At 39.7% G+C, this 12,107-nt stretch overlaps 1 protein-coding gene across 3 annotated transcripts in view; it reads right to left on the bottom strand.

Moving 5' to 3' along the window:
- Positions 1-585: 585 nt before the first annotated feature.
- The window catches only part of CD47 (CD47 molecule), a 57,279-nt gene continuing 45,757 nt past the window's right edge, over positions 586-12,107 (bottom strand). Inside the window, exons 8-11 of one of the 3 annotated variants that reach the window (XM_079767059.1) lie at positions 9,621-9,652; positions 8,268-8,292; positions 7,611-7,643; positions 586-4,352 (exon numbers count right to left, since the gene is read on the bottom strand). In XM_079767059.1, coding sequence (XP_079623185.1) covers positions 4,348-4,352; positions 7,611-7,643; positions 8,268-8,292; positions 9,621-9,652 — 95 coding nt within the window. In that variant the 3' untranslated portion in view covers positions 586-4,347. The remainder of the gene's footprint in view (positions 4,353-7,610; positions 7,644-8,267; positions 8,293-9,620; positions 9,653-12,107) is intronic. The other 2 variants (XM_079767060.1, XM_079767061.1) reach the window with 2 other exon arrangements.

The raw sequence follows: 12,107 nt of genomic DNA, 5'->3' as shown, positions 1-12,107 counted from the left end.
GACGGAGGGAGGGGGAGAGAGAAACATCAACATGAAAGAGACACCTTGATTGGTTGCCTCCCACATGGGACCAAAATGAGAGGGGAGTGACCTGCAACCCAGGTATGTGCTCTTGATCAGTAATGCCCCCCCACACCAGAGAGTCACACTGATCTAGGCTGATTAAAACTTTTGCTCCAGCCCTAACCAGTTTGGCTCAGTGGATATAGCATTGGCCTGCAGACTGAAGGGTTCCAGGTTCGATTCCGATCAAGGGCATGTACCTTGGTTGCAGGCCCATCCCTGGGGTGTGCAGGAGGCAGCTCATCGATGTATCTCTCTCATCGATGTTTCTAACTCTCTATCCTTCTCCCTTCCTCTCTGTAAAAATTCAATACAATATATTAAAAAAATAAAATAAAATACTTTAAAAAACTTTTGCTCCAACTAAAAGTTTCCTTGTTATATATTATACTTTAAAAAGTATTTATAAATTAACATTTTAAGTGATCCTTTTCATTGTTGACTCGAAAAGTATTCATAAACAAAATTTCTCAGAAATGTGCTGTAGTCTGCTGTAGTAACAATAGAAATAGCCCAACAAAATAGCTTAAAATGTTTTATTAAGTATATGTAATATTACAGGGTAATATTTACAAAGTTATGTTTTTTAAATAAAAAAAGTACCTTGGCAAAGATTGCAGATATTCAAAGCTTCAACAGTGATAATTGATTTAATACATATAAAAAAAAACCTTTAACTGTAACACAGCTGTAAAACAACTTTGGTCTTTAAATCACTTCGGAAAATGGCTACTGACAAATAGCTCACCTTTAATTGCTATGGAGAAAAGCCCTCAAGAGAGGATCTTGCACATAGCAACACTGGAGTTTATTTAGATTGGTTAGTGGACATTCATCTGGTGTGGGATCTAATTCTCAACGATGGCTTCTGTAAATAATGCTCAATTTAATAAAAACAGAAATGTCTTCCTTTCTCACCAACCCTAATAACAACACATTTAAGATTCCACTGACATTGCCTTACAGAGAAGCTTATTACAAATGCTCTCTTTTTTTATTTTTCAAAAGATAAATTTATGGGAAAGCTGGTCCTAAATGATAAGTAAGAGCTGTCAAAAACCAAAGGCAGGGAACTGCCCATTCACTGCTCATCTCTTGAAAGGTACCTGGATTATCCCTGTTAGCCATGGAAACTCACAAAGGACCCCAGTGGGAGGGAGTGATTTTGAAAATACAGCACATGTAAAACTTTCTGAACATACTCACCATCAAATAAAACATCATAAAAAGATAAAGGGTTGCCCAACAATCATTTCTCTAGTTTCCAAGGATAGGTAAATAAAGGAGATGTATTTCCATGCATAACATGATAGATGTCCATTTTTGAATACTCACTTTGGGACAATAGAAATCTAAAGGTGGAATAGAACATAATTCTTATTGAGATGAAGGAGTAAACTCATCAGTTTTGAGGTTTATTAACTCAAACCACAATTTGTTTGGTCACTTACTGAAGTGACTACAGCATCCTCCAAAGAGCAATACTTCTGATTATGGGCTAGCCTCATTATTTTATTCTGACATTCTCAGAATTTTAAACAGAATGAACCTAGAGTTTCCGGGTGAAAAATCACCACCTCTGAAGGTTTTCAGAGTATGTGAAATTTGTCCTAAAAAGAAAACTCTTGCTCACCCTATTAAAAATAGTGGGCCATCTACATACAACCAACTCTCAACATCAAATATATACTGCGTATCTAATGTATGTAAGACACTGAAGGGAAAAGAAGGGGGAGGAAAGCTCTTGCTGTGTAGGAATTTTCAAATCAAGTGAGAGAAATGGGGAAGAAGGGCTGAAAGATAATGTTTTGAGGCAGAGGGAAAATTTGATTTGGCCAGAAAGGTTGAAACGGTTGTTGCAAAAATGACAAATGGCATCACTCTGAGGACGTACAATAAATAAAATTGAACAGAAGAATCAATGGCAAAAATTGGATCAGTGTGTAAAAAGCAGATTATGGGGGGAAACAGAGATCTGATGCCCAAAACACCGCAAGCTATTTGAATTAGGTGGGACAGAAAGTTGGGAGCCACGACAATCTGACTGAATGAGGATGAACTGGCCCAATGAAGCCCAAGCAAGAGGGATGCTGCTGCTGTGGTCCTTTTCCAGAGAAGCTGACAACTACTCAGAACAAGACTTGCTTTCCCCTGGCATTTATCCTGCTACCTCTCTGCCTTGTCTCACGCAGTGAATGCCTCCAAAGAGAGGCAGCGTTAAAGAGAACACAGAGGATGGATAAGTCCCAGTTGAACCCCAAATAAAGGAGAGCTTACCACATATTAAAAGGTACAATGTTAGTGTATAAAAAGTTCACTATAAAGATTTTCATAGCTGACTTTTTCTTAATAGAGAATAAGAATTTGGATCTTTTTCAAGTCCATCTGCTTTTTCCCTCCTTTCATTGAAATTGTTTTCTAAAGTAACAAACAATATTCATAAAATATAAATATTTTCAGGGGAAAAAAGAGCAGCAGGAGCCATGCAAGTTGTATAAAGGAATACAGCTCCCTCTACATAATATGGTATTTTGGACAGCAACACAAATAGGGAAAAATTAGTTTTCTTTTTTTTTTTTTTTTCCAAGAAGCGCTGTCTTCATAGTGTGTTCGGTTTTCTGAGAGGCATCACAGGTCATAAATTCTGGTTTGCCCTGGGCAAACCACTTGGTCCCAACATGAAATATGACAATCAATTTGACATTAAAGAGGCACATGGGAACATTCAGTGGACTGAGAAATAACTATTCATAATACTACTACAAATAGTAATGTCTTATTATTACACAAGCAAGAAGAATCACTAGTATTTTTAGAGGGTATTGGTAAGCAGTCAAAAGACTTGGCATCTGACCTAGAAGTTTTAAAAGTTTTAAGTGATCAAATATTCTCATCAAATAAAATCCCAGTCAATAAAGATCTTTGTTTTTAAATGTTTTTGCTAAAAGCATGAATCAGCATTTGCTCCGCTGTAGGTATCCCACTGTTGTTCATACAGAAGAAGCATGTGCCTGTCTTATACATGTGCACATACAAATACACACCCACAAAGGAGGAAAACGAGTGCTAATAACCTAAACATTCTCCAGATGACCACACTGTCAGAACGTTAATTTTCTTCTAACGGCGTAGAAAACGGGGGTTTTGCTTTACTTTTCAATCGTGGAGTCAGGGGGATATGAGGCAGGACACAGGAGGAAGATGATGAGTGTATATCATGCAACATAGATACAGTAGCAATAGAACCACCTTTTGAGGGCTGGTCTATTGGCCTGACAGTGACACGCACTTTGTTGCCATGCAGGGGACACATAGTTAAAACCTCCATCTTGGTTTTTCATGCCCCAGATCAGAAGAGAAGGGAAGAAACACCATAGACTGTGCCTTCAAAGCCAAGGAAGGGAATACATATGTTACAGCCATCGCTACTTTCGCTGAAACGTGTGAACACAGTTCTCTGAGAACAAGTCTGGCTCCTTTCTGCAATGACGCTACCATGTCACTGAACCATGTTCAAAGAGGAGAAAAGGTGCTACATCTTGCACAGCAGAAGCAAACAACAGGAGGACAAGACAGGGTTGAAAGGTTGTGTGAATAAAAGAAAAAGACATCCATCAGTAAAATTACCCTAAATCTATTGAAGGAAGAATGTGTGAATGGCAACCCCCAAGAATGAACACCATGATCTCCAAGAGTATCACATCGCACAAAAGCAACACACAAATGTTTCCAACTAAATTCTTGCCTGTACTTAATTTGCTATTCCCTTGATGTGGAAGTGGCAGACACATTATTCGGCTAACACCATAACTGCCAAAGTGGCTGTGAATCTGAGTTTGCTAAGGTTCGAAGGAAGCCACCATTTTTCAGTGACATCTCTGGGTAACCACCAGGTTAGTCCCAGGTAATTCTCCCGTTGAACCAATTTACACTGGTAACCAAAAGTCAAGAGGTCCTAGGATCTGAAAGGCATCATTCTTGGAAGTTGCCCACTCTACTTTTGCCCCTAACTGAAGAAAATTAACAATAAAAACCTGGATCGCAATTGGGCACACAACACAGATTATAATTCTTTTATTAACTAAATCACAAGTGCTTTGAATAAAAACTTAACTGTAATATCCATTTAAAACTCAATGATTTACTTTCTCTTACAGATGAGAGTCACTTTTCTTGTTTTCTTCTCTTGAACAGTGAGTGAGTCAAGGTCAGGGTCCTTAAACATAAGTGCATTCCTTTCACATCTTATTACTCTGCAAGTCAGAGTCCATCACTTCAATTCAGTTACTCTGAAAAATTGAGAAATGAACATGTAATGTGTCTATTTTCTATGCATTAACAAGTTGATTTATCTTAAAAATTTGGAATTGTTTCAGATATATAATATCTAAAAATAAAGAATTTAATCTTAGGTTTGCAAAGGTCACAGATATAAGGCAGGCAGATCATTAGCCATTTTTGTGGCAGCAAGGGAAAGGGCAATGCCAAATGAGAATAAGGATCAACCAAGTCTGGTCACTTTCATTTGCAGGATTAGCTGCGGACAAACCAAGGGATGCTGATTTTGTAAAGGAAAAGGTACTGCTCATAGAATATAGAATACTATTCCATCACATTCACTTTAGATCTGTATCATTGATTTAATGCAAGTGAAACGAAGATGTGATTAGGTATAAATCAAAGAGGAAACGGTCCCAAGGAGGGTACTCTGAACCTCAGTCATGGATGAGGCAGACACACTGTGAGCATCATGCTGTTAGCTGTCAGCTCAATGATCCCACCAGACAGACATTTAAAATTAACCGACAAATTCTGAACAGCTAAATATTAGCAAAATTAAGGACATTTCAAAGGTCATTATAGATTTTATGTGCTATGAACAAAAACTGCTATATCTCCTCATCCAATAGTTCAAAAAAATTCACATCTTAAGGGAAATTAACAAAGGAAGTGGTACTCAAGGTTTTATACTGGTTTTTTGACCATGGGGAAAAGGGGTTTCATTTCTCTATTCAACTAAAGAAGAATGACTCCACAATAGAAAAGGGAAGAACAAAAAATTAAAAATATAGGACACCAGAATGAAAACATGAGCAAACCATGCCACAATTCCATGCACCAGTTCTTTGTTTAATACCATTTCGTTTATTCCTACTAACTACGGTATTTTGGAAGGGCCGTAGTTAGTATAATAAAATGCGCATGTTTGTAATAAAGGCTGTGACACACAGCTACAAAAGTGGGATCATTCTGTGCCTCCTTGTTGAACACAGCCTAAACATTGTTTTAAACTTAATCCACCAACAGACATTCGGTGTGATTTTACTCTTATGCAAACATTAATCGTACAGTGGAATACAGCCTATTGAGTTAATGCTACACTTTTGCTAGAAAGGTGAGCAGGCAGTCACAGACTTTAAAACAGTAAAATGGAAAGTGAGCTATTTACATGATGAAGACATGACAGTAAATACTAAACATATGAAGAAGTTTTTGACAAGGTAAAAGCACATTAAAGTGTAAATAGAACTAAATGAATACTTATAGCATTCAATATCTCTGACTTCTTTAACAAATGTATGTGTTTGAAATATTTAATAAAAAAATTAAATTGTTAGCCCAGAGTCCCCCCAGCAAAAAGAAAAAACTGGAGTGGCCAAAATTTTTCTCTCTCTCTTTTTAGTTATTTACTAGAGGCCTGGTGCATTAATTAATGCATGGTGGGACCCTTGGCCTGGCTGGTGACCGGGGCCGATCGAGGCCCTCTTGCCCAGTTCCAATCAGGGCCCATTGGGGCCGGCTGGCCAGGGGTAGGGACCACGGGAGGTTGGCTGGGTGGGGGGGTGGGGGAGGAGGAGGAACTGTGGGAGGGTGGCTGTGGGGGCACATTGACCATCCAGCCGGCTGGGGTAAGGGACTGCAGGAGGTTGGCTGGCCATAGGAGATTGGCTATGGGAGCACACTGACCACCAGGTGGCAGCTCCTGCATTGAATGTCTGCCCCCTGGTGGTCAGTGCATGTCATAGGGACCAGTCGACCAGCCGTTTGGTTAACTGGTGGTAACAGTTTTTTAGGCTTTTATATATATATAGACTAGAGGCCCAGTGCATGAAATTCATGCATGGGGGGTGTCCTTCAGCCCAGCCTGCACCCTCTCCAATCTGGGACCCCATGAGGGACCGCCTGTTTAGGCCCGATACGGGCGGCCAGACATCCCTCTCACAATTCAGGACTGCTGGCTCCCAACTGCTCGCCTGCCTCTGCCTGATTGCCCCTAATCACTTCTACCTGCCAGCCTGATCACCCCTAACCACTACCCTGCCAGACTGATCTACACCTAACTGCTCCCCGGCTGGCCCAATTGCCCCTAACTGCCCTCCCCTGCAGGCCTGGTCGACCACAACTGCCCTCTTCTGCTGGCCCGGTCACCCCTAACTTCCCTCCCCTGCAAGCCTGGGTCCCCCCTAACTGCCCTCCACTGCAGGCCTGGTCCCCCCCCCAACTATCCTCCCCTGCAGGACTGGTCCCCCTCCAACTGCTCTTCCCTGCAGGCCTGGCCCCCCCAACTGCCCTCCCCTGCTGACCTGGTCTCCCCCAACTGCCCTCCCCTGCAGGCCTGGTCCCCCCCAACTGCCCTCCCCTGCAGGCCTGGTCACCCCCCAACTGCCCTCCCCTGCAGGCCTGGGTCCCTCCCAACTACCCTCCCCTGCCGGCCATCTTGTGGCAGCCATTTTGTGTCCACACGGGGGCAGCCATCTTTGACCACATGGGGGCGGTCATCTTGTGTCTTGGAGTGACGGTCAATTTGCATATTACTCTTTTATTAGATAGGATTTTTAAGGGAGAGCAGGGAAGAATTGGTGTTCGTTTGTTTTTAACACCTTTTTTTTTTTTTTTTTGATTTCCAGAGAGAGAGAAAGGGAGAGAGACTGAGAGATAGAAGCATCTGTGAGAATGAAACATCATGGATCGGCTGCATCCTGCTCTGGGGATCAAGCCCACAACTTGAGCATGTGTGGAACCAGTGACCTCTTGGTTCCTAGGTGGGTACTCAACTGCCGAGCCACACCCACCATGCTCTCTCTCTTCTTTTAAATCCTCTCCCTAAAGGTTAGAACCAAGTTCCTTTGTGGAAAAGCAGAGATATTAAGCTGCCATGGGTTAAATGCAACAAAATCACCAACACAAGCACAAAGGAACTCTGTCAAGATTATAAAGATTTGTGCCAGATTATCTACGTGTCACATAAAAACCATTTTACAGTCACCGTCAGTACACCAGGAAGGTGTTTTTTGAAAAGCAGTAGTTTCTCTTTGCTGTGAGCAGTACGACTGGAGAGCTGATGGGTGACACCCTACAGCTTTTATATGACTAGTGGTGCAATTTTAACAGAGTAGATTTAAGTTTTATAAATCAAGACATTCAAACCTTTATGTTTTGACAGAGTCCCTTTTATTTAAAACGCCATATTTCCAAGAAGCAATTTTATTTCTTTTCAATGTCCATATTTTAACCAATCTATAATTGTATGTGCTTTTTATACTTACCATCATTCATCATTCCTTTCGATTCTTTAAATGCTAAGAATTAGTAACAAGCCAAGCAAGCGATTAGAAAGGTTCCACAATTAAAAATCATTTCTAAATAAACAACTAGGTGGTAATATCATTCCAACTATTTCACAGCTATAAATACAAATTAATTTTAAGGCATTTGATTACAATGCCTTTCTGTGGATCATACCCACAGCCCCCCACAGAGGAAATAGCCAGTTGAGAAAATAAATCTAGATTTAGGGAGAAAGAAAGTGAAATGCTTTGGTCTCACTCCACGGTGAGAGACTATATCTTCCTAAAATTTATGAACCAGAAATTATAACTAATTGAGATTCTTCTATACTGGGGGCACTGCAGCACTTCATATTGGCCAATGTAAGAAGGCAGTAGTCCCCTCGCCCAATATCACTTGGCTAATGCATGCAACTACGGGGAGACACAGAGCAGTGCATTTTCCTCAGAGGTGAGAACATTACAAAATAATACTCTAATTCTTGATTGATAATCAAAAAAGAGAGGTCAAGGAAGAAAAAAAAAAAAAGCTCTGGATTTTTCCCAAAGCATAGACAAAAATGCTTTGGGAACCAGTTCAAATTATGATCTGGTAATGGATCAAGAAAAATATACAAGTTTGTAATAATAACATACCATTAAGGGGTTCCTCTACAGCTTTCTGAAAAATATGTAAAATACATTTATATAAAAATAGAATCTATTTCATGTCCTTCATACTGAAATTTATATATGCTAACATTTAAACTATGTAGTAAACAGTGAATCCTATGGTCTGAAAGCAAGGCAATAATGGTTAAAAAGCAAAGCTTGCCAAGTCTCACTAATAGTTTAATAATAACTGTCTTATTCTCAACCTTATGTTTATATGCAGAATTTCCCACCCCACCTGGTCTCTATTCAAGAAATGCTAACTTCTTGAAAAATGTATTAAAGTCCAAAATAAAGAGCAACATAATAAATAGAACAGTTAAACAAGAGATAAGAGCAAAACAATCATTTGTAAGTCATGCAAAGAAAATGTGTTAGGATTTAAGGTTCTAATGGCTGGATAATCTCTAACAGAGGCACAAGAAAAACTGCTGTGTGTTGGTGACCATGTAGCTATGGCACCAGACTCAGAATGAACACCCATGATAGAGCACCCCTGCTCCCCTGGCCTTTGAGGCATGTCTGTTGAGGCTTGTCAGAATTAGCAGCATATGCAATCCCCACTTCCTGCCACACAGGAGTCTCACCTGTGGCATTCCAGGTACAGCTATCATTAAATCCTTTATGGGAAGATGAGTACAATACAGTCCTTTCCAGGTCTTATTTGCATAAAGTAGCTTTTGTGCCTGTCACCATGACGAATCTCTATAAAGGTTTTCTTTTAACCCATCTCATTTATTTCTCTCATTTTATCTCCTAAATTTACTCCTTTTCTTGGAATTTTCTCAGATAGCTTAATAAGATATCCAAGATATATTGAAAATGACAATACAGTGTGGAGGAAGGAAAATGCTTATAAAATGAGGGAAATGAATCATAATTCAGAACAGATACTTTAAAGCAACATTTACATTTATTTTATATATTATTTTAAGTAAAATCAATTTAATATAAATTTATCCCTCATTTTAAGCCTGAAATACTGTTTTGTATATGCACATCAAATTAATCCAAAAGGTGAGGCAATATATTAGAATCAGCTTTCCTTCAGCAGAGACAATGACCATTATTCTTACACATAAACTTTTCAGTACTGGGTATGAGAAGTCTGCATTATGACAAGGAATCACTTATTCTATCCCATTGCTACTAAATGAACAAACAGGTTTTAAAATAGAATTGGATTCAATTATGCAAAGGTTATGAAATGACTTCAAAGTTCTCTTAATTTGGTTTTACACTAAACAGACAGCAAAAGAGTTCAAGATCTCAGTTACCATTCCTCATTGAAAACAATCAAGTGATCAGACCCAATTCATTTAAGAAATTTTAACTTACCCTAGGAGGCTGTATAGCCCTCTGATTGGAAGCTGATAAAATTAAAACATAAGAAAATGATTAATAAATAAATGAAATAAATTAAGCCAATATAGTGTTTAGTTTTAAAATAAAATGTTCAGGGCTAAAATTAGAAGTGCCAAAAAGTTCATCGAGTTTCAGTTTTGATAGTCTATTTTAAAAATACAGAATCTTTGCCTAGCTGGGGAGGCTCAGTGGTTTAGCATCGATCCATGAATCAGGAGTTCATGGTTCCATTTCTGGTAAGGACACACGTCAGGGTTTCAAGGTTAATCCTAGGTAGGGGGCTTGCAGGAGGCAGCCGATAGATAATTCTCTCTCATCATTGACGTTTCTCTCTCTCTTGTTCTTCCTTCATCTCCAATATCAGTAAAAAATATATTTTAAAAATACAGAATGTTCTGAATTATACGAATTGACAGATTAAAATGGTGCAAATAATCCACCTGCATCAAATAATAAACATACCCATCTGCTCACTTGCATATACCATATCTCCCCCACTTTGTGGTGGAAAAATGCTGTCATCTACTCACCCCACTGTGGACTCAACATCCTCCCTAATAAGTGGGCAGAATGCGACAGTGACCAATCTCTGCCTTTGCTCCATCACCCACCCTTAGCTCACTGCTCTTCTTCCTTGTAGCCTAGTCTTCTTTTTCCTTTCTTTCATCTTTCCAGTTTTCAAAGCTCCAAGTAGGTAACAAATGAAAGAAAATATTCAGATCCCTCTGAGTTTAAAGAGTTACTTTAGACAGTTAGTTTCAGCTACAGCCAAGTCCTTCTCTGTGTTCCTTCTTAGCTTACCCTTCACTGCTTCTGAATGGATTGGTTAATGAAGGTGAAGGAATATAGAGCATGAAGAATGAGACAAAGGAAAAATAACTGCTCTAGGTACATAGAGAAGAACAGAGAACTTCCTTAAAAAACCAAGCAAGGAGTACCCAGAGCAGCTAAAACCAGTCCTAAATACAGAATCAGAGTCCTGTAGATACAAAAGCCTCAACCAGCAACATCCTGTGAATGACTCTGTAGCAGAGGAGGATGCTACCAGTTAGAGTAGTCAACCCCACTGCTCTCTGAATTGGATGATAGCACTGGATTTGCTTATTAGTAGGTTGAGGCAGGCCCCAGAACTGCTCTAGTTTTCTATGCTATTTATTTACTACCTTTCTTCCAGACGCACTTTATGAAGCTCCCAAAACTGATGGGAAATGCAGATGAGTGAAACCCGACTCAAGGGCAGCCACTCTCTAGGTGGGCCAGAAGCTGATAAGGCTCTGGAACAGGGAAAATGACTGCTGTTTGGCCTGGGAAGTTTCTTCTCCCCTGAAATCTGAAGGGAGAGTATCAGATGAAGACTAGAAAGTTGGCGATGGTAAAGGAAGGTGACAAGGAAAGTAAGCAAGGAGAAGCTCAAAGCTTACAGCTCTAGGTAAGAAAAGCTATCAGTGAGAAGACATAAATAGGATGAAGAATAAGAACCTAAAAAGGAGAGGATGAGCTAGTTGGCTAGCAGGCAAAGAACCACAGAGAGAGGAACCAAGAAACCATAACTGGCTGAAGGCCTAACTGACTCTTGTTCCTGAGAGGGCAGCACGATGACTCAGTCCGGAGACATATTGGATACTTCCACTTCCTGAACAACCTACCATTCCACTCTCTGTGAGGCCCACTTATGTACCAGCTCCCATGAGATTCCCATCACTGTTACTGTCATTTTAAATAAAGCTCTCTCACTGGAGGTACACAGAAAGTGGTTTGGGCCTTGCAACCAATCAAGAAGAAAGCCTATTTTTATAGTACTCTGGAGAGAAATGGGTTTGGCAATATTAGTGAATTCACATTTAGCAACTTTCCAAATGGACCAGGCAGAATTACAGAACTTTATTAGGCCCATCATGACTGTCACATGTATATAACTCACTTCAACTAAGCCATGCCCTCTATCTATGTCCCATCCAAGAAAATTACTGATTGCTAAAGTGAAGGGTTGGAGGTCAGATTTTAGAGTTATATTTTTGAGCTCAGGAATTTATTCATCAGAATTAGTAATAAGAACTGCCAAGTTGCTCCTTTACTATCTTAATCACATGTAAAGGATAGTTTATGAGTTCCAATTCTCAGGCACAAGGAACATCAGATTTGCCAAGACCATTCTGAAAAAAAAAGGGGAAGATCTATAAAGAACAGTGATTCAGAGGGACACAGGTCAGCTGTGGACCCTCTAATATAATAAAACCAAACAGCAAAGAAGTTAATTTTGCCTGAGTTAATCCTCTCCAATAAGCATCTGACCTATGTAACAGAAGAATGACTGTAATGTATCTGCAGCCACCATGGGCCTAAGGCGTCAACAGCTACATCTACATCATTTAAAACCACAAAGCCTTAAGCATTTAGGAGCTCACTTGCAATGTTTTGACTTATTTTTCTCTCCCTGAAACACTTGACACATGCCATAAA

Source organism: Cnephaeus nilssonii (assembly GCF_951640355.1).
Source record: "Cnephaeus nilssonii genome assembly, chromosome: 3".
Taxonomy (NCBI): Eukaryota; Metazoa; Chordata; class Mammalia; order Chiroptera; family Vespertilionidae; genus Cnephaeus; species Cnephaeus nilssonii.
This window is presented reverse-complemented; position numbering and strand designations above follow the sequence as displayed.